At 38.3% G+C, this 23461-nt stretch overlaps 1 protein-coding gene across 7 annotated transcripts in view; it reads right to left on the bottom strand.

Annotated features, from left to right (window-relative positions):
- Window positions 1-23461, bottom strand: part of gria4a (glutamate receptor, ionotropic, AMPA 4a) — a 120719-nt gene that overhangs the window by 18944 nt on the left and 78314 nt on the right. For all 7 annotated transcript variants that reach the window (XR_015867310.1, XR_015867309.1, XM_088428500.1 and 4 more), the window contains exons 12-14: window positions 22466-22681; window positions 21218-21378; window positions 5295-5493 (exon numbers count right to left, since the gene is read on the bottom strand). Coding sequence is in view for 5 of the 7 variants with exons in the window: in XM_088428500.1 (XP_088284626.1) it covers window positions 5295-5493; window positions 21218-21378; window positions 22466-22681 (576 nt within the window). In the remaining 2 variants the exon portion in view is untranslated. The remainder of the gene's footprint in view (window positions 1-5294; window positions 5494-21217; window positions 21379-22465; window positions 22682-23461) is intronic.

The raw sequence follows: 23461 nt of genomic DNA, 5'->3' as shown, positions 1-23461 counted from the left end.
CCGGTATATTACCTATGGAGAAAAAAAGCGATTCAATTTATATTAAGTAAATGAGTTACTTTGATGGATATATTTCGAACCTGAAATTTAGATGCCATGCTCATTTAAACCCAACCTGTCATGGTGTGGCAGCTGCCATGCCCCTTTCACTGCTGACTGGGAATATGCGCGTGTATTCAGTCTGCATAGGCAGTGCGGCTGAAGTACTCAATTAATGACCTAAAGTGAGGACACATTCATTTTCTCAGATTGGGTGTCTGGACTTAGGGAATGTAGGAAAACATGGGGGATGTTTGTGGGGAGGCATTGCGACATGGTTATATGTTGGAAAGAGGTGATTTTGTGTGACAAGCTTTTTAAAGTTTTATGCATAAAGTACATTTCATCACCAAAAAATCAATACAGCATAGGCATATGTGGTGCCAGTGTTTTTTTTTTTTTTGTCCACTTGGTGTCCAAACATTATCCTTCAGAGTAACTATGACTACGTGTATGCCTTTCAGGTGGGTCTATGCTGTTGAGTGACATGAAAATTAATATATGAAGCAATTTTGCCCGGCTTAGTTCTTGACTATAGCATTGGTCACAGTCGTGATAATATCAAGAGGCAAATCAAAATATGCGCTAAGAATGTGCTTTAAATTACTGTATTTTGTCCCCGTTTATTTAATAAAGTGATTAAAGAGCACCAACAATTGTTTCCATCCTCCCCCTATGAATACCGACTTGCAATAAAAATATGCCTCCACAGAGATGATCGTGCTAAGTGAAAGGTATTAATTTAACAACAAAAAACATTTCTGATGACAAATGACAATGTCCGAGACTATAGAAATACAGTACTGGCAAAATGCAGTCATGTGATGGTATTGGTCTCCTGGTGTTCTTATCAGAGGAAAAGGCCCAACACATGACACGAATAGTTATTAAAAAAAAAACAACAAAAAACAAAAAAAAAAAACACTACCCTTTGACAAGAACATGGCAATAGGATTGCCTTTGAATAAATTCTGTCCTGCAGAAGTGGAGTATCTACAACCAGCAGATGTGCCAATCTTGGTCAACGGTGATTACAGAGCAACAGAAGGCAGAACAGCAATTCTGAATTCGAGCGAATGTCCTGCAAAATATGGAAAGCAATGGGCAACTACTACACGAACACTTGATAGAACTAGTAGGACTGAATATCTGAAACACTTCAAATTTTCTTAACTCTTGTCCTTCAAAATCCCTAAAATGCTTGTTTTCTGACTAGGATTGAGCTGCGGTACTTTGAAAACTATTGGAAGAATAAGGGAGAACATTCAAACCATCAAATTTAGAAGTGTGGGGCAGATGTGCTCACCACTCATCCAATCTTTTCATTCGCTAATTTAGCTGTATAAAATGTGTGCAAATAATTTTACGGTATCCAAAAGTAGCAACACGTTTGATACCGCATTCCTATTGGATCTTGTGCAAGTGATTATAATGTTGTGGCCTGTCGGTGCATGCGTGAGGTTAATGCCGCAATGATGACTGTGCAAATATATCGCAGCTCAAGGAGGAAGATGTGTGACAATGTGATGCGGCTCTTTCCAGATTCTTGAACAATGAGTGAGGCGGTGAAGGAGGAAATGGATGCTGGAATTCACCTTCAAGCATCCGCACTTTGAAAAACACATTTAATTATACACCGACACACAAACGTGCTCAGAGGAGGGGATGAGGCTCAACACATACACACTCACATACGTCCATAGGCCCATGAATATGCTTATGTGCGCTCATTCATACACACACATGTAGTCACACAAACAGACACAGATAATTAATGGTGGTGGTGAATCCCCCTCAGCTGTGGGGGAGTAAATTGCTTTTTCACCCTCCACAGATTTCAGCCTGCTCGTTATGTTGATGATGCCAGAGCTGTTCACAGAAGCTCAAACTGTCTGCTCTGATAGCCCCCCACCTCCCCCTTCCCATCCAAGAATTCACCTAACATCCTCACTACATCTCATACTGTATCATTTAAATCTGCTACGCGGTATACAAGCGCACACAATGAGCACAAGACTCTTTGGAACACCGCAGAGCATGACTACATGTGACGGCACATTTGTTGTTCCCCTCGAAGTTCTACCACAATTGTTATTACCAGCAAGTCGTGAATGAGTGAGGCCAAACTTGGGCTATCTCTGCCACTTCATGCCACCACCCTATACTGTGTCCTGTCCACTCTGACAATTATTCCACTTGTTGTAAAGTGCTCTTGGCCACGATAGTATGACATTTGCCAGCGTAAATTGCTAAATTTCTACTAGGAAATCGAAAGGTAATTGATCAGATTTTTTCGAGGAACATCATCATCCCTTACTCCTTTAGCAATATGGCATATGGCAAACATTTTTAATGTGCATTACCAACACCTGCAGTACTGGTATGAACAATATGTGTCATCACATATTTAATTGCAACCTTTTGAGTCACTATTGAGTCGCTTATTTTTCAGGGTCACTTGAGCTGGAGTTCCCAACTTAACTTTATGTTATAAATTGTCACGGCTGTCTCAGCACATTGCTGTTTTCATACCTACAGTTAAGGTGACCATTTGCAATAATTAAACTGATAAAAAAAAGTCTGTCATTTAAATCAATCCCATCTGATGGCATTTTGGAGAGATAAACAGAATCTCATATGGAAGTTTCTGAAACGAGGAAATGTGCCAGATCATCAAGATATACTGTAGGTACTGCCTCACTAAGATAAACTTCCATTACGCCTACAAATTTATCATCAATAAACATGTATCGAAGATGAGTAGAACTCGTATAAATAAATATTTGGATAAGACTGCTTGTTTTCTACCACTTGTGTCTAAATCGTGTGGTTAATCTAGCCGGATTAATTTTTTGTGATTGTTTGAATTTTCCCATCCTTGTTGCTATCAGGATGAAATGCGTTGCTGTCTTTGTTTGCAAAATCACTCATCATTGTTTCTTCTTGTTCCCTGCTCGCCTAGGTGGAGGGAACACACCCAGGTCCCAGTCCGAGACAATAAAAGCTTTCTATTCTCCGGGCAGCACTCAGGCTACTTTCTTGCAGTTTCCTCCTGAATTTGAGGCACACATGGTTTAAGAGATAAGACCTGTAGTAAATCAGGTCACTGTGGTTTGTCGATCCCCAGAAAGAAGCAAACAGTGCCATTAACACTTTAGCAACAATTTAGCTCTAAGCTAAGCGCACTCCAGTGCCATTTCTGCAAAGCTTTTTTCCCCCCTGAAATTTCTGGAAATGGTCGTTGATTTATTCTTCACCACCCACCTGGAGTGGAATAAATCAGTTTATATGCTCATTTGTCATCGTCCTGCCTCTAGTCATGGCTGAATTCTTGTATGACATTGCAAAGACTCAAACCAGCTTTCTTTACCTTGGCTACTGCTGCCGCTTACTCCAATTCAGATAGTATGGGATAATAAAATTTGCTTCATATCGTCACATATCTTGTACATATTTTGTTCTTAGATAAAATATCATGAGAACAAAGAAGCTTTATGAAAATTCGTGAATCATTCCAGAATTGGTGAACATTTTACAGGATGTCGCAGCCATCAAATTTTTGATAATTCACATACGAAATCCAAACACATGCAGTAAATTTACTTATCCTGAGAACAAAAAAAAAAAAAAAAAACCAAGAGCTTGGACAATTTAAAAAATATTATTTTAAACATATCAAAGAAAACTGGAGTAGCCTCTAAAATGACATTTTTCTCCTTTCCCAACACCCCAATGACCAAAAGAAATGCTTAACATAGAAGGTAATTTTTTTGTGTTTTTTTTTTGTTTTATTTTGTTTTTTTTATTTAATTAAAATAATGTGGAATGTGGAAACATTCACAAGAGGAATAATATTTAAAAAAATTATCATTCAAGAAAGTCATGTGCCAATGATTTAATAATATTATTTTACTATTTTTTTCCTTCACATATTTACATGAGTACATTGGCCTCTTGGGCAGCAGTAACCACTTGCTGAAAATTTAATGCTTCTCATCCTAGATAATGCTGATGTTCGCCAGATTTACAACGACATGTCTGATTAGAGTGACAGGGTTTCATCAAAATATTATACTTTGTAATAATAATTGTATCATTGTTCTGTAAGTGTATCGAATTAAATCCATAACGTAAATCCATCATGATCGGTGATGTGATGTTCATGAACAAACCAAGTCATTTGAAAGGCTCTTCACTGTGAAAATAGAGACTTAAGTCTGTAAAGAGCTGTTCACCTCTCCCTCGCCCCCGTCCCCTCCTCCGCCCAGATCCTTCACTTATGGAGCCCGTGTCATATTAGTGCGACCGTAATAATTAGATACTGAGCTCTGGCGCAAGCACAAAGGAAAAAAAAAGTCACACGGAGGGACAAAATGAAGAGTGAAGAGGGAGTGGAGAGGGAAGAAAAGGTGGGGCGGAGGAGCTTGCATCTGAGTGAGTGACTACAAGTACAATTTGATAGATGTGGTACACATGTGCAAGTCAATGTCTGTTAAGAATTTTTCATGTTAATGTTTATGTTCTAAAGAGAATAAGAAGTTATTGGATATTCATTTTTTGGACTTTTCAATATGCCAAAATGAAATCATGTTTGGCACAATTCCCAGCATACTTTTTCTTCAAATATTTTGGAAGAGGATAATATTAAATGGCCCATTGCTTAAACACTCTAAGTATGACATGAAATGTGAAGTATCACTAATCCCAGTGTTTCTTTTCTTCTTAAAACATTGATGTTTTAAGAGAATCTAATCAACATTTTAAATGAATGTGCAGCTTTGGGTGAACTGCCACAAGTCCTATCACTAAACATGTTGTCATTGTATTAAAATGGCAGCTTCTTACCAGAGGGCTTCTGCGAGAACTTCTTCTAAACAACTTGTCACTTATTTTCAATCATGATTTAGCTTTCATAAAAGTGTTACAACAATCACAACTACTGTGCCAAATAGTCAAATGAACTCTATCTTGACACATCATGTGATCCAGCTCAATGAGCCACACAGCTGAATTTATTAATGAAACAAACATGTAGACTATGGATTGGACTAGATTAGGTCACAGGTACGTAAGCGGATGACCAGAGAACCTTATTCGAAGTGATTTCACTTGGTGTAAACTCTGTTAGTGTTGCTTATTTATGAATGAATATGGTACAAATACCACAACACATTTAGCGTCTCCAAAATAATATACCAAATTGCATTTTGTAAGCACATCTGAAAGGAAAAGAATCAAGGGCATAAAGGCCGTACCCTGAAAAACTCCTTAGTAGAACCTGCGTCCAGTGTCCCATAGGCTATCTCTGTCTGTTTGGCCAAGTCCTCTGCGCTCTCAATGGGGGAAACCATTCTCTCCACAGTCAGGAAGGCAGCGAGGTTGGCTGTGTAAGACGAGATGATGATAAGGGTAAAAAACCACCACACACCTCCCACAATACGTCCAGACAGAGACCTGGAGAGAAGACAGATGGAGGTGGAGGAGGGAGAGAGAGAGCGAGAGAGATGCGGTGTAAAGGAAATGAGTGGGAAGGGTGAGAAAGAGGAGGACGTGCGCAACAGAAGGAAAAGATCAGGAAGGGGATTCGAGATGGATATTTGCCGGCATATGATGGACCAAGGAAGTGTGGAGGTTAAAGGGATTAAAAAGAAAAAAAATACATGATCAGGAGAATGATGGGGATTAGCAGAGAAAAAAAAACAGGCACACATTATTATTGCTTTTTTTTTGCAAAACATTTTCACCAACTCTGCATGCATAGTCGGCACGAGATGATTACCAAATAAACCTCTTTCATCTCCAGAAGCAGTTCAGTACGTACAATAACAAAGACTTCATGCAACTGATTGTAATCTCGGCACCCTTCTAACCCATACAGCCTCTCTTTTCTCTTCCTCCATGTTTACTCTATCTCGCAATTGAGAGCAAGCACATCAACATAAGTGGCAATTCTCTCTTTGTTTGCATGAAATTGTTTTTGCTGCGAAAGGGAAGAGAGGGAGGTGGGAACATTGAGCAAACAGAAGTTCTTTTCATTTAAAGGCCTTGGAATTGTGTGCACTAAACACCCCCGTAAAACTTGCCGCGTTTACGTACGTGTTCTCTATTCTCTGCAACTTTTTTAAATAGGAGAACAAAACAAGGAAGCAGGGCATCATTAATTTCATCATTTATTTCGAACTTTAGCACCCTGTTAAGTTTCCCAAAAACGGTGATACGGTGATTCAATTTGGTGAATAAAATTGTAAAAAAAAAAAACCAAGCGTCTTCAAGTGGCAAATAGAAACTATATACAGGCATTGTTAAATCATTTCAAAGCGTCTATAAGTAGGAAATGGAAGGGACATTTGGTCATGTTATGGATTTAACTACACATTCTCAAACAGTCTAGCTTAATGGCATGTAGAAGTGATAAATAGAAACGATATCATTTTTAAATACGTTTCAAAGTATCGATAAGTAGGAAATGTAAGTGAAATTTGGTCATGTTATGGATTTAAGTTCTGATTTTGAAAGAGTATAGCTTACTTTCTAGTTTGTTTTGCCAGGAGAGCTAATTGTATAATTCAGTTTGTTACACAGGTTTTGGATGAGGGGTAGAAGGCATGTTGTTACACGAGGCTAAAAATACAATGGGTGCTAAATGTCAAAGGTTGCATTTTGCTGGTTCAATAAGCAACCCAACCAAGCAGAAAAACTTTTTCTAGAGAGCCATGAACAGGGGTGGGTAATGAATTTGAGAAACACCCCCAAAGTGTTATGTTACTTCCTTGATCTATATCTGAGAATGCGAACATTGAGCACTCCACAAATAATGTGTGACTTGAGCCATGGCGATTGTTCCTTACGGATCACAGATGAACTCTTAACTGAAGCTGACACTCTTGAACACAAATGAACTGTTGTTCAAAAACCATTAGGGAACATTGATGGGCATTTGAGTCTCAGTTTAGCGATTCTGTGTGTTTACATGAGGCGTGGAGTCTAAAACTGATGTCACAAACACATGCAGATACTGCTTATTTTAGGCCTTGTATATAAAACTAGATTTTACATATAGAATTATCAGGCTAGATCCATCTCAGCTTGCTTTCCTTCACTGTAAAGGAAATAAGAATGTAGCTAACATTTAGGACCACTGTTGTCATTTTGTATGTCTCATTTTTGAAAATATAATGGCTTGAGGGGTCGTAAAATTCACAAAAGATAGGGAACATGGTGCTTTGTAGGCAACGCCGCAGGCAAAATTCGTAGTTTTGCTTGCTATCTCGCCGTTTGTCGTACCAAATGTGACTTTTGTGAAAAACAACAAAAACTTCCTTGGTAAATATTTGTATATCATAATTACCAGCAAATTGTGTGGTTTGACATGACTGTGTGTTTTGTTGGAGAGTAGCAAACCACATGCTCCACTTTTCACACTCAGAGTTCTTCAGGAGAAGCAGTGCGGCCACACAAAAATATTTGTGACCTGAAAGTACATTTCATGTCAAAAGTTTCCAATATGTAGATAACGACCAGTTTTTGCAACATATAAATGGGCCAATTTATATGCTGCTTTTTACTACGTTCAGCACGATATATCTTTTTTTTTTTTTTAATAGTTGCTCAAGCAGTAAAAGTTGCTAGGGTCAGCCAAATTGCTACGTTGGCAACACTCTCTGTGCTTTTGTAGATTAGGTCCTCTGTATTCACAGCCTTGCGTTCACATCACCGGGGTTGTGCTTTGAACTACGGCAACTGTTAAAAAGACACCCTTACCTGACAGATCCATGCTGTGTCTGTCAGCATATGAACAAACCTTCACGAATCTAACTGTGATAGTATGTGAGTTATGTAAAACTCTGACAGCTTCCGAAGACACTTCGGCTACCACAGACCTGAAAAAATGTCTACTAATTTTTTTTTTTTACAGAAATCGTAGAAAGCCAGAAGATTCGCCATTGCAATTGATGATTACAACTTCCAATCTTAACATTTCAAATACTTCTCTATTATGAAAGGTGCAAAATACAAATCTCATTTTGGAAAATAGATAAATGATTTGTCTAGCAAGGAATGCATTTGCCCTTGACTTATTTTTGTGCGCTGCTGGAAAGGAGGAAAACATGAAAAAAAGAGGTGCTTATTAAACAGCATTTGGCCTTGCACCAAGTTAGAGATGATGTTTACCTCCTGGAGGTCGTGGGAGTGTGCTTCATTCAGATAAGGCTGTGACGGAGACTCCACTTGCATGCATGTGACGGAGTATGTGTCCGTGTGGGTATGTATTGCTGTGTGAGTGAAGCCCTTGATTCCTCATGTGACACGAGTTTGAAGGCATTTATCTGACGCTGTGAATGTGCGTGTTGGTATGCAACAGGCAACTTGTACTACGGCAGGTCATGTATCATCTGTGATAGCCAACAGATTGCCTTCTCTATCGTCGTTTGTGTGAAAGATTAATGGCGCACTGTTTCTTTTTTCTTTCCCATTCTCACAAACACATTTCCCTGTACATGACGCTTAGAGAACATTGTTTCTTTGCATGCAACCAAACAGTTTTTCATTTTTATTTTCACCTTGCGGGACCATATCGTTTAAGTGCATGCACTGCATGCATATCCATATAAAAATTCCCAGTTTGTCTTTGTCAACATTTCTCAACAGTTGACAGTGGTGTATTTTTCTATGTATATGCAGTAAGTGTTCCCAACTACGGACCTCTGTCAAACGGAAATTCACGAACCCGGGAAAAAAAAAAAGGCATGAATTAAATACCCACGACTATACTGTATATGTTTTTCTAAAGCCTATGGTCTTTAGCTTCACACCACAGTAAACATGACTACAATTTTCGTTCACACTTTTTATTAACTGGACTGAACAAAGGCAATAAGTGAAAAAAGAGCACAGTTAAGATACTGTATATATCAAGTTAAATTCAACCACCCAAATTCCTGGACGGACATTTTAAGCATGGACACCAAACTCACCCAATATAAAGGGATTTTCTCATTTATTGTCAAAATAAAAAGAAAAACAAAACAACGAAATCATTTCCATGGCATGGATAAATGTAGTGTTAGGGGATTGTAAGGATTTTTGTAAGATTAGCAGAATAGTCTGGAAAGACGTAAAACACACCTTTTGGGTTTGTTTTAGTTGAAGTTTCGAAGACACAAATTTTAACAGAACAGTTTAGTGGTCTGTGAAAGAGTGCAGGGACAAGTAAAAGTGAAGATTATTACACACTCACTCGGAAGTGAACATCGACACAGAAACACCGAAACCAGCCACAGAGTGGAAGTAATTAAAGAAAGAAAGGAGGCAAAAACCATGAAGTACACTGTGTCAGTGTTGAACTCTTATCTGTCAAGGTCGTCATTCTAGCTACAGGAGAGTTCCCATGTATGTTAGGTGAAAAGGTCTTTGTTAAGAACAAAGCCATGTGGTCAATGAACAAAAATATATCATACTGATATTTATTTTTCATTACAGCGGCAACCTGGTATAAAATGTTTCAAGTGATGTGACATTCACAAAAGAACCGAGATTTCGAACGGCTCTTGACAGTGAACGGTGCCAACCGAGTCTTTATAGCCGTTCAACACCCCCCTTCCAGCGCGTCCCCCTGCATCGCATTTTAGCATTTTAGCACCATAATAGATGGGATAACTTTTGTGAAAAACATCTCAGTTGCAGTCCACACGTATGCTGGCCAATGCATGTCAAGTGTTCTTTATATTTGCATAATTCTAAAAAAAAAAAAAAGTGTTTTAAATGTCTCTTTATAGTTAAGGGTTGCTGAATGAACAGAGGCCTCAAGCTAAAAAATTGAAGTCTAAAACAGGGATAGACCTAGCAAAAGTTTGGTGATGAATCACTAACATTGACTTTCATTTGACTACTTGACAGTTCTGTATGGCACATTTTTGTATTTGCGCCACCTCTCTTAAATGTGAGTAGCAGGCAGGTCTTTATTTAATCGGACATTGAATTTATTGGAATAAAGACATGTGAATGAAACTGATTCAATGCGGTATTTGTAAAGAGTGTTGAACCTCTAAAAAATCAGGCCAACCCTGGCATTGTTATAAAAAGTATTGACATTTTGAAAAGTATCAATACTGTACTTACATACACAGTATCTGAGTATATTACTCATTTTGCATGGAATGGGTGCTATGGTGCGCATGGCCACAGTGCTGCCATACGCAGCAGATGGGAAAACCTTCACTGAAACCCTAAAAGCAGTTCCACATTTTTCTGCTGCTAGTGTTGTTTAGCCAGTCAGTCATAATTATTATTTTTGTAATATTTCATGAATGAATTTGATTATCTGCAGTTCTCTTTTTCACGTTAATACAAATATTTTTTTTATGCCCTTAAGAACAATATCTTTTTTTTATTCCCCAAGGTATCAAACATTTTTTGAGCATCAAGTGTTTTCCGGGTATTGAAACCGAGTTTGAAATTTTAGTGATGGGACAACCCTGATGTGATCAAATGTGACTGATCTGGGCAATCACAAACAAATTACAGTTGGGGACTCCCCCTCACACACTTGGTGATTGACCTTTACACACATACTGAGTCGTAGCGACAGAAAAAATGCAATCACCAAAGTGTTCTGGTGTTCTGGAAGTAACTTTGTATGATGCTACATTTTTATTGTACGACAAAGATCAACTATTATATCAGAATGTATATTTTCTAGTACCTGAGAACCTGGGAATTTTTATTGATTGATTTATTTTTTGCTTGAAAGGCAACCGAAAAGGCAACTCCTAGTGTGCTAGCCAAGTTTGAGCCTTTTGACGTATCTTTCAAGGTTGAAAAAATATTGTGTGGTATGTTTACCATATGAAAGATTGGATTCCATTCTTTACCAGAAAAAGAAAGATTCTGCCTTATTCTTTTGTAATCACTGTTTGAAAATACATGTTTGATTTGAGGGTCACTAAGCTATTTTGGACTAAAAGAGAAAATGAGCTTTTTGTGTATTTTTTTTTTATTTATTTTTTTTTATTTTTTTCTGCACAACAGTGACTTTGAAACTAATATTTTTGGGGGATTAACGGCATATGAAACATCTCAACAGTCATTCCCTTTGTTCAAAACATGAACAAAAACAATGAAAATGTGTTTTTGATGTGTGTATATTATAAAACTACTTTACTACGGTGCTTGATTGGCTTAATATGAAGAGGAGGGTTGGCCATGAGTGTCATATCGCCATCAACTAAAAAAAATAAATAAATAAAATAAAAAAAAAACCATGTAGTTGTAGTCTTGTAACTGGTACACAACCTAAGTACTCTATTTTACATGATGAAAATTCTCATCCATAGTATTGAAAGTGTTAAGTGGCATTCTGAACTGATTGTAATGTCTGCAAACATTGAGATGCAATGCATAGCACTAGTATTGTCTAGCTATGAGAAAGTTAAGATGATTGAAAGATGGAAAATTATAGGCAGCTGACCCTTGAATTGGAAGTTAAAGCTACATCATCAGTTCAGCACAGTGACGATGCCAAGAGAATGCGAAACCCAGTGGTCACCAGCCTTTTAGAAAGCGAGAGCTACTTTTTTGGTACTGAGTAATACGAAGGGCTACCAGTTTAAGTGAAGAGACCGGTCATATTAATGATTTTTCACAATAATTGAGGAACAGCTGTAGTAATAATTTAAATCAGTGTAATATGTAGTGTAAATGTAATACATGTATAATTGTTTGTAAAATTTATAGAAAATCACCAATGTTCTATCTCTTGCGCTATTTGCAGAAAAGCCTGCGGGCTCCTCGTGCCATCTTTGGGGGCTACCTGGTGCCCGTGGGCACCATGTTGGTGACCCCTGGCGTATACTGCAGCTCCTGAGCCTCCGTGACACACCGGGTGACAAGTGCCGGCGGCGTCAAGCGAGCACACTGCCGAAATAGAACTTTGGAGATAGGTGTCCAAACAATTCACTGTGCTTTTCCACCAAGGCTACATCAATAGGGACTCAGATTGTTTTTGTCATGCTGAGCATGATATTTTTGCTCGAGATCGACTGACAGCAGCAGACTTGTTTGTAAATCCTTCGCAAGAACAATTTGAGTGGAACTCAGTCCCGTAAGCTAATTGTACAAAGTTACAAGTTTACTCTCCATGAGTTCATGGGCGTGCATTTCGGCTGCTCATACTCTCACATCTTTTGGCAGTATTCATTTATGTACTGTACACATTAAATATGTAAATGTGGAGGGATACCGATGCAGCATTTATTATTAATTTTTGTTCATTTGTTTTTATTTTCTACGTCATGTAGGTAACACAGGTAGCAGACGTATGAAAGATTCAGTTTGAGCTGTCATACATGCAAAAAATACTGGTGTCTAAGTTGAACTTTTACTTGAAATTTCTCCATTGCTTTTGTTTGATGTCCCCCTGAAACCGGATCTAAAGCTAAACTAATTTATGTTCTACCAAAGATTACAAAAACAATGACAAATGGTAGAAATACACTTTTCTTCTGATGATCTGATGAAAGAAGAGAGTCTCATTTTTCATCTGGTAGGCTACACGTACAAATTGCCATAGAATAACAACATTTCGTTGGCCTTCAAATAAAGATCAAAATATGCAAAAACGTCTGGCATTCATTGGTTTAATATTTACTCATCAATAAAATGATGTTTCACCCGACATGAAAGGGTGGATATGTTGAAGTGGTAACGCCACTTTAGTTTAATTTCTGATTTACAGAATAGCATATATGCAAGGAACATGTTTACCTGACACTTGAGTGAAAGTTATGTTGTGATGGTAAATGCTTATAACACGCCTACGTAGGAAGCTTAAACCTTGCAATTGTTGAAATAAACTGTCTTTCACATCAATTGATACTTGACTTGCCTTTATCGTAATATCCAATCATGTATACATCTACATTTGTTTATTGCAATTAAGATTATTTGATTGATTGTTTAATTAAACAAATAATTGTAGGAGGAACTTTGAAAAAATAAATACAGCATTGCACATGCGAGTTTAGGAAGATTTTTTTTGTCTATAATTGTTCAGCTCTAATATATATGTATATATAACTTTTCTATAACTAGAAATACCAAAGCATAAAGTATTGTAATACAGTCAAATATTCCACTTCTAATTCATATCTTTGTTGTTATAATTGATAAGGGTCCAAAAACAAATGATCTTATTCATTTTAATCGAAAATCGGTCAAGCTCGAAGTGTCCCCGAACTATCCGCAATACAAATTACAGCTTTAGAGCATCTTACAAATGATAGACCTCTTACCAACTAAACACTGGGTAGATGGGTACATTTACAGATGGGTTGCACTTAATTATGTGATGGCTCTTTAGAGGACTTCCCAAAAATTATTATTCATGAATTGCAATGACATCCAGCCTGTACAAGTGGATTTTAATTGGTGACCTTGTGACCAATCTGAGTTGGTAAGCTTCAGTGCACTACTGCATTTGGTTAGTCATTCCATTAGATGGATCTGTTGCAGTCATTAAGTATTCAGGCCACCCGGGGCCATTTACTCAATACATTACGCACACTCACACATGCATACGCACGCATGCGCACAAACACACACAAACACACGCACACACACACACTGAACTGCAGATGTCCCCGTAGCCAGCAGCAAGCAGAGTTGAGAGCTGTAATTTCAGATGTTTATTGACAAAGACATCCAATTCCTCAGAGATGTTTTCTTCTGATCGGTTTACTTCACTCTGCTGCCCTCCTTCTCGACCCTCATCCTCATCGCCATCACTTCCCTTCCATTTGTGCTAACAATCGCCGTCCTATCACCCAAGCGCCCGTCATCGTTTTTACCGCACCTATTTTGCAGTGACCTTGCCAATCAGTGACATCAACACACTAACAAGTCCTGATCTAAATATGACGGGTGGATGGTGTAAATGTCTTCTCAAGGTCACTGACAATATGGGCCGTTGTGTGTTAACGCTTTTATGTATCCTGCCAATCACTGGCGTGTATGTAAACACAATAGCGCAGGAGTGTGCGTGTGCGCGCTGTGAGTGTGCATACGTGCCCCCACACAGACAGTTCTTGTCATGGAAAGTTAATTAATTAAGTTGAGGATTAGACAACGGATAAGCATGAGTGGCCTTGAAAAGATCCGACCAAGGAAGATAAGGAAATCTTATGGAGAGATTGGATGCGATGGAATGTAAAATTGGAAAGGAGAGATCGCTCGCAAAGATAGATAAATATAAACGGTGCAGGCTATAGAGTGAGAGTAAAAGACCTGAATAGACGCAAGTGTAATACTCAGACTGCAGAGATGACTGCGGCGGCAGGGAGCGAGGAACGCATGCCGCATACCAAGCACGGCAACTCAATACACAACACACACGCATTCTGGCGTGCACACACACACAATATAGTCAAACAGCACGCATCATATGTTGTTTCCCCTAAGATGATTATGAAGGTTACAAGAAAGAAAAGTGCTGTATTTGAGAATACACAACATAAGGTCAGGAAATAGTTGAGTGAGCACAAGGCATTTTATTAAATGAGATTTAGCTCTAAGATGTTTGCATTCAAACAATGAAAACCTTTTCCAGGGGAGATCTTTCGCCTTTATTTCAAGCTGTCAAGTTTAAATACGGTGATCTCCACTGACATGTCATATGAGTGTCGCAATGGTGACAGAGAGGATAAAAGTTGAAAAATAACAGCAGCTCATGGGCATGGCAGATGTTTCCAACTTGCTTCCTTGTACGATAACTTGACAGTGGATGCTGTGGGATTGTGAAGATAAATAATACAAGCAAGTTGTTGACATGGAATGGATGCACCTCGGCTTACTTGTTATTACCTCTGCCAGAGAGGTCATGCGTTAGGTCATGTTTGTTTTTGTTTGTGCATGTATTTGCAGCATTAAGCAAGTACAATTCAATGGGTTTCAAGAGGTCAATGCATGGATTTGAACAGCATCGCATGTATATGCTTTAATTTGCATTAGTTTTGTTACTGAGCTACTTTTTAAATTTTAATTTACGTGTACTTTAAAGTCATTAATGTCATGTTAGTTTGGAGTTTCTTGTTTTTTGGGTGGGTTTTGTTCATGTTTGTTTCCCTCGCATCTGCCTTTCCTCTCTGTCTCGTTAATTTGAGCTTGTCCACCTGCCTATTTAGCTGCTCCCGCGCGTGTCATCCAATCCGCTTTCACTGCCACTTGTTCCCTTCCAGGTGTTGCATGTTTCCCTAATTAGTCTTCTTGTACTTAAGTCACAGTTTTGGTTCTGTTCTTGTTGGGTCATTATCCTTTCCTCGCTGTCTTGCTGTCATTCAGTCCGAGTTCCGTTTAAAGCTTGTTGTCCTACTTTGTATTATTTTTATTCCGGATGGATCCTGCCTCAGTTTTTATTTAAGCCTCTTTGTTTGAATTACATCCCTCTCAGTTCTTGGGTCCACCTTTCCCACACCCCTCACCGCCATGCCCAAAAGATGTGACTGTCAAAGGAAACAAAATCAATGCAATAAAATTGGCATACATTTTCAGGTAAGAAACTCTGAATTTGGTGAGATAAATAGGCTTTAATTATATATACTTTAATACAGACTATAATACCTGGATGAAAATTGAGCAAGAAAACGTGATCGTTACTTATTATGTGAATTGTCCATCCACTATTGGGCAACTCAACATAAAGGTCATTTGCAAATTCTGAGCTGAATGTCTTCACTTCTGTTTCAAACTTACTGAGGCCGCCTGTTGTCCAAATATCTGATAGTCAGGTTAAAGTGTACCCACTGTAGGCCAGTATATGAAACTAGTTCACGAGTCATGACAATACTATCATATCTAGTCTCACTGTTCTGTTGAGGTGAAGTGAATTGACTCAAGGCAGTGGTGTATCAAGAGCCTCTAGGGTCCCCAAATAAGAAGGGATTGGTTGCCCTGTAAGTGGGCGAGGGATGCAGGACAACAAAACATCAGTAGTAAACGTATTGTTTAATTTTAAAATTGTACATTTTTCTTAAATACACAATTAGTGCTTCATCCAAGTGATTTGTAGAAAAATACTGTTGTAAAATGGACAACTGCAGTTCTATTAGCAAATATACTTGCTATAAAATAAAGTGCACATTTATATTTCCGTGCAGAATTATCTAAATTAATCACTAAAGCCGAATATCAAGACACATAAAATACAGTGCAATGACAGCAGCAGCTGTCCCAAATTTTTCACAAAAGTCAAAATTTTAAACCACAAACAAAATACATGCAACATTACAGCTAAAAAAAAGCACAATAATAAAATAGCTTCTAAAAAGTTTGTAAAAAGATGGATGTGTTTAACACTGCTAACACTGCTGAACTACGAGACAAATAAACACACACATACGTATTACTGTTTCCCAACGAGCATCTGCAATACAAAATAACCTCTGTTATTACACACACAAATCTGATTCCTGTTTAAGCCTCTTGTTGTTGTATATCCTCATGGCCGTCTGAGTCAGATGATGGACTAATGCTTCCTATTGCAGTGTAACAAAACCACATGCAGGTATGAACTTTTCACTTACAAGTTGCATGTTCAGGATTGGAAGAGGCAAGAAAAGTGAGCCTAATACAGAAATGGAAATGAGTAATACAGTGAGTATTGATATCAACAGGCATATTACTATCATTGCATTTAAAGTACAGTAATGCCATTTTTTGTTCTGCAAAAACAAGTGCGACTGTATGTAGTATCTTATTGTCTAAACATAATCACATATTTGCCTTATCACAAGATGTTCAGTATATCAGACTGCACTGCATTGCATCTTGCAATTACATTCATGGTGAGTTCAAATTTGTACAAAAAATACGTAAATAAATACATTAATTAGCATAATTGTATTGCTGTTTAACCGTTGCATAGCATTAGCACCCAGAAACTAGCCTATTGTATCCACATGCTGAACTAGCTAATTGTACTGTAACGGTCTAACGGTTAGACAGTAAAACAGACTGTCATAAACAACAAACTTTTAATACTTACCATTTTTTCATGTTTTCTTTGACTTCCTTCTTATTTTTCAGTGGCTTTCCACTCCCACATAGTTGCCAACTTTGAGATGTGGAAAATCAGGAGATTTGTTCTTCGACGGGGTGTGGCCTGGAAGGGTTCCGTCGTGACTCGAGTTGAAAAGAAATTGTCAAAGTCTCTCCCTCTCAAAAAAAAGAATGCGGTTTGTGTGCATCAATTCTGCTGCCCCTCTGGGGTCCCCATCTGAATATAGGGCCCTCGGCAATTACCCGACTTGCCTAATGGGAAGCTATGCCTCTGACTCAAGGTGAAGTCAGTAGATCGTTAATGTTAGACCGTCAGTCTCTCAATCTTTATCGGGAAGTGCAGCACAGACAGTCAGCAGCCTTATTTGTTGCACTGCTCCTGTCGCTTAGCAACCATAAAAACTAGTGGGCAGTCGTGACATAGGTTGTTTGACTTGTTGCGAGAAATGTTTTCCAAGGTCAGATGTTTACAAAGTTTCATAAAAAACTGCAGTTTTAAGTATCTAATTTTAAAATCTTTTGAACTCAGGAGTTGCCATTACTGGGACCACAGCCAGTGGCCTTCGTACACGGACCCAAATAAACCTCAGTCTAGTTAAAATGATTTATTGTTCACAAAAATCTCATTACCAGGTTTAAAGCAAAGAAAGTGACATTACTGTACATTATTCAAAACAAGTTTTACTGTTTGGTTGTTGCCCTCTACTGGGATTTGTGTTATTTCTCCTGATACCAAACACACTTTGAAAGTGTTTTTTTCCCCACGCTAATTTTGTCCCCCAATTTCAAACAACTAAATAATACATGTTTTTTTTAATTTACAGCTAATGTGAAAATAAATGTATCCTCTTGAGGAAAAAGTCAACATGTAAACACACACAACCCTATTAAATTAACATTTTGAATGTTTAACAATTTGTACCAGTAGCGTGGGGTACATACTGCTAACTTTTATGCTTTACGTCTCCTGATATGGCAATTAAAACCCTTCAACTTTTGAATCCTTGAACACGATACTGCTAATATTCTGTCATTTAGCAGGAATGAAAGTGGTTGGTTGCTTTTAAAAGCATCATCATTCTGATGGCTCATGAATTTTTTTCCTAACAGTCAAGTTCACAAGAAACTGAAGAAACCAGGGTGATCTAATTTTTTTTTTCCATGGTGTGTAGTGACAGCCTCCAATTTGCCAACAGTGAGTGCTTTTGTGAACTACCTTCACTCTGTTCACATCTGTGCTGAATGCGCAAGCGTGAATGTCAGTCCACACATGCTTTGAACTACAGAAGCTGCCATAAATATCTGCCAAATATCCTTGAACCAACCGATAAACTTGATTGTTTGCCCAGCTCTACGTATCTCATTTTGAATCGATTGATTTATGCCTTGTCAAAAAGCATCGGGTGGATGACACAGGACGAGGTAGAAAAATAAAAAAGTGGGTATGTGACAGTTTTTCTTTTCCTTTGTAAGATTATAATCAGGCATCTATAAACCTTCTAACCACAGTAATTCTGCTCTTTTAAGCAGTGGTGCTGTTATTGGAGGGGACAAGGCCGGGCAATTTTGATGATGAATACCAACACAATGTTAAGTATCCTTAATGCAAGGACAGCTGTGTGCACACACACACAAACACACACATCTACAACACATACACACGCAGACAAACACTCAACTTAAGAGAATGGAGAGGTTTTGCGTCTATGTGAATATTTGTGCAGTTGCACAAAAACTAGCCTGTGCATGTGAAAGGTTGCTGTTTGAAGTACTCTGTGTTGTTCGGGCACTTCATGTTTGAATGTGAATGTAGATGCATGCAGATGGCACAAGTATTTTTTAGTATTGCAGTTGGAATTGACCGGTCATTTTCACAGAGAGGGATGGAGAGGGAGAAGACAGCTGTTAGTCAGGAGTGAAAGACAAGCAACAAAACTAAGGAGAGCAAAATAAAAAGCTATGAGGGTCGTAGGAAAGCCAAATTTTGCTCATTACTGCAAAGGTGAAATACTGCTGTGGCTGTTAAACCAGATGTGAAAGCGCAGAAGAGAAGAAAAATGTCCTTCAGGTGAAAAAGTGTGCCAAGACAGAAGGCTTTTCAAGATTAGTTTATTTTGTAAGAGCTGTTTTAGTGCGACTATTAATGTTGAGTGAGAGGGGTTTGTGTCTTCAGGTAAGACATTTCTTTATATTCATCTTTTCAAGTCTGTGTCTTTTCCTTATAGTTGGGTTTGTTATGAATATATGCAAATGTGAGTGTGAATGGTTGTGACATGTCCTTTAGTTGGCTGGGATAACAACCAGTAATAAAGCCAGGAGCTCATTTGGCACTTAACTCATTTGCTGGCTAAAGAAGTGGCAATTGCAATAGAACCTGTGGCAATAACAAGAATCTGTAAGTTGGAAGGGACTTTAATTTGTTTTCAGGGCTGGTGGAAGAGAGCTTTATGCCAAGTATGACCTGTTTGAGTATGTATGGGTCCCAAGATTGCTTGTGATGTAAAGAGAGAAGTAAGAAAATGATTTATATAGACACAATGCTGGAGATAACCCCTATTAGGGAATATGGGCAAAACAAGTGGCACTCAAAGGTAAATAAATCCTTTCTATATTTTTTATTTATGATATTTTCTGATTGTATACATGTATAGTATATATAAGTAGCACTTACTATTCTATTGTGGTTCTGATTTTTAATATGTATGTTCAATTTTGATGTTTTTACCTGGGGTTCTAAACGCATTAGCTAACAGGTTTGGATTGCCCGTCATATGACAAATTCGCCTTACGATCCCAACTGTGGAACGGATTCGCGTCGTAACACGGGGGCCCAATATATATATATATATATATATATATATATATATATATATATATATATCCTGACTACAATCCTGGCAAGGGAACACTGTACTCTTGCGTGGATGTGAGATGAAACACAACCTGGATTGAGTATAAGTCAACTGCAAGACACATTTTCGCTTTGTTGTACCTCTCTCTCTCTCTCTCTCTCTCTCTCTCTCTATATATATATATATATATATATATATATATATATATATATATATATATATATATATATATATATATATATATATATATATATATATATATATATATATTTACACACTGTATGTATATCTATCTATCAACATGGGCGTGCGTGTGTGTATGTATGTAAACTCACCAAATTCACAGTTTCATTGATGATTTGCAGACATTTAAAGTGTCACTGCCTCACTCATTTCTGCCGTTTGGTCTTTCGTGAAGCTCATCCACTGGGCTCAGATTTGCTCTCAAAAGGTCTTCAGGATGACTTACATGAATATTGCAAAAAACTGCATTCTCAGGTTATCAATAATAGAATGCCATATTCATATAAATATTCTAAAAATACAGCTGGACTCTGCCTCTTCAGAGCTTCATTAAAGATTTATGGACACCTAGCAAACTGTGAAATCTCCCACCCTTGCTCAACCAGTTGGCCAAGGATGAGTGAACGTACACCCATGTTTCCTTTTACCTTTCCATATTTCACATTTACCGTGTATTTATATTTGCACATATTCACACAGTGTCACAAAGCAGCAGCCCAGGTCAGTGCAAAAATGGGAAAAGTGTTTGCCATTGTAAACAGTTTGTATCACAACATCAGTTCCATTCTTGTAACTGCTCTGGCTGGATGCCTCAAAACTTGGGACTTTGTCAATTGTTACAGATGTGTATGCTACTGTTTGTCTTGGGAGATGCTGCAGTTAAGAAAGTTTAATTTTTTTCTGTGTAATTTTTTTTGAGTGATTTAAGTTGATTTTGACCAGACATAAACCGATAGCGATATGTACCGCTAGTGAGTAAAATGTTTGATCCTTCTAGTGTTTCAAGGATAATAAACCATGGGGTGTAGTGGTTCTGGTGAGAGTGTAATAATGCTTGCTAGTGAAACAGGAAGTTCCATACTGTGTTGTCTAATGTCAAAAAGGCTGCAGCTTTTTATGTGCAGCCAGATGCAGCTTCTGTCAAACATAGACATGTATTTTTAGCATAGAACGCTTTGGCGAATCCAGTGAGGGTATTCCCTCACATGCAGGCATGCACACTCAGAATCACCTATTACATCTTCTGCACTGACCGTGGTGAGATGTCACAGCCTTGTTGCATGAAGGCCCCCAGTGAAAACCAGAGAGAGTTGAAGATGCCAAACTCATTTGGAGGTTGGTCGTTGGGGCCCTGTTCTGTGGTGCCCTCCTCTGGTTCCTCAGCATGCCACTCGTATGGACTGAAGCGACTCACCTGAAACAGTGCAGGAAAATAACATCTTTACAACTAATAGAGTACAAGAAAAAAACTTAGATTACGATTCGGGAGACCGTGGTGAATGTTCTAAGCTGTCCAAAAAAAAAGAAAAAAACAAATATAGGACCATACTTTTGTTTGTTTTTGGGAACACATTTTGAAGAGCGGCTGTTTCTGCTATCAACAGCACTCTTGACAAGAACAAGGCAGTAGAGGCGCTTTATTGTGAGCGGTGCTGGGAGTGACTACTTAATGAAGCCACATAAGTACAATAAAATGATTGTGCTTTGCTTTGGTGTTCTGCATTATTGATAACACTTACATTACCACTTAAGCATATGTGAACGCATTTTATTCGTGTCCACTTTCTTATCATCTCATGTTAAAATGCGAGAAGCATGTGGAAGAGGCCTTGTTTAGAAACAGATTGTACAAGATAACTCATGTGGATTTTGTCATTCAGCTCCTTGTTATGAAACGGCAGAGGCATTTGTACTAAAAAGTTCAGAGGTCAAATAAAGTTTCCCTAAGGTTATGGCTCATTTTATTGTAGCAAATATATTCAATTATTGTCCCTTTCATGAAATAATTAGGAAGATAGCATTAAAATCACCTACCGGTTCCACATTCAATAAACTATCTTAAATTTATGGTTTACGTATATTAACCTTTGAAAACGCAAGCATCCACTCAATCCAACCATGTCTGATTCTGAAAGAAAATAACTCTTGGGGATTCAACGTTGTGAGTATTCCATAGGCAAATTGATCTAAATAATGCAGGTTGAAGAACTGTACACAAACACAAAACATTCACAATATTTCGCGGTGTCACTGATGAAAATTACATAGACAGGATGTTTCACGATGTGATTGTTGCGACACATTTAGGCTTCATTTTGGGGATTAGAGGCCCCCCCCCCACTCTTTGGGATTTCGAGATTTCTCGAGATTTCTTACATTACGTTCTGGATATTGCTAGCTTTTTGTGAGTTGTGTGAACAATTAATTTCTCCTATCAATGCATGCGTTCACTCAATAACAAACATGAAATCCAACATGACTTCCCCATCCCTAACACTCACCAAAAAGAGCACCACACTGACTCCGATGTAAGCAAACACGATGCACATCCAAATTTCATAGGCCAGTGGGTCCAGGAAAGAGAAAACACCTGGTTTGGACTTCTGAGGCTTCTTAATCATGATGGAGATTCCCAGAGACATGAAGGGCTTTGAGAAGTCGATCACCTCTTCTCTAACCAAAGTGATAGTAAGAGGGGCCACTGCGATTTCCGCTTTCTGCAAAGGAAAGAAGGGATTGGGTTTCTTTTGTATTTTCTTTCAATCGATTTCCAGACAAGTGCCTTTATCTGTCGTCTCCATTTATGCAAAAGGAGAGAGTAAAAGGGGGAATGATTATGGAAAGAGCAAGGACAATTGAATAGGCAAGTAGTTAGATTAGTGGAGTTTGAGGCATGAGAAAAAGCAGCTGAATCAGAGCATACAGATACTGAATAAAGGCGGAGTGACTTTACAGCGCATTGAAGATTGAGGAGAATATCGCTTATAGTGATGTGCAAACAGTATAGAGGAAACGAGAGCGCACAAACATGCTGCAACAACTATGACACGCACACAGAGAAAGATAAAACGTGGATTAGAAGATAAAGCTTCTAAATGTGTTTCCTTTTGAATGCCTCATCTGGGAGCACACTGAGCACTCGGAACAAATCAAACCTGATTAGTCAACGTGCTGTTTCCTCAGTGTCACCTTCCATCAGGAACTGTGCAGGCCAATTATTTCTGTTGCCGCTCTGCAACAATCTCTCTGCTTTCACACTTTCTCAATGTGATGACTGACATTGTCTTTTCAATGTGAACTCTCACAATGTGCGCGGTGTCGACATCGTAATTGGTCACTATGCCAAATTCCTCAGGAAATACTGAGCCCTTCAAGACCAAGCTTGGCTGCAGGAAACATGCATGCAAAGCTTCTGATGATAAGAATATACTGTACGTTGGGGCAGAGTATAAGAGTCCAAGGTGGGCTCTCAATTGCAGCACAAGGTCTTGTCCAAG

Source organism: Hippichthys cyanospilos, chromosome 11 (assembly GCF_059441005.1).
Source record: "Hippichthys cyanospilos isolate Australia breed blue-spotted pipefish chromosome 11, RoL_Hcya_1.0, whole genome shotgun sequence".
NCBI classification, from domain to species: domain Eukaryota; kingdom Metazoa; phylum Chordata; class Actinopteri; order Syngnathiformes; family Syngnathidae; genus Hippichthys; species Hippichthys cyanospilos.
Note: the sequence above shows the minus strand (reverse complement) of the source record. Positions and strands in the feature narration are given on the sequence as shown.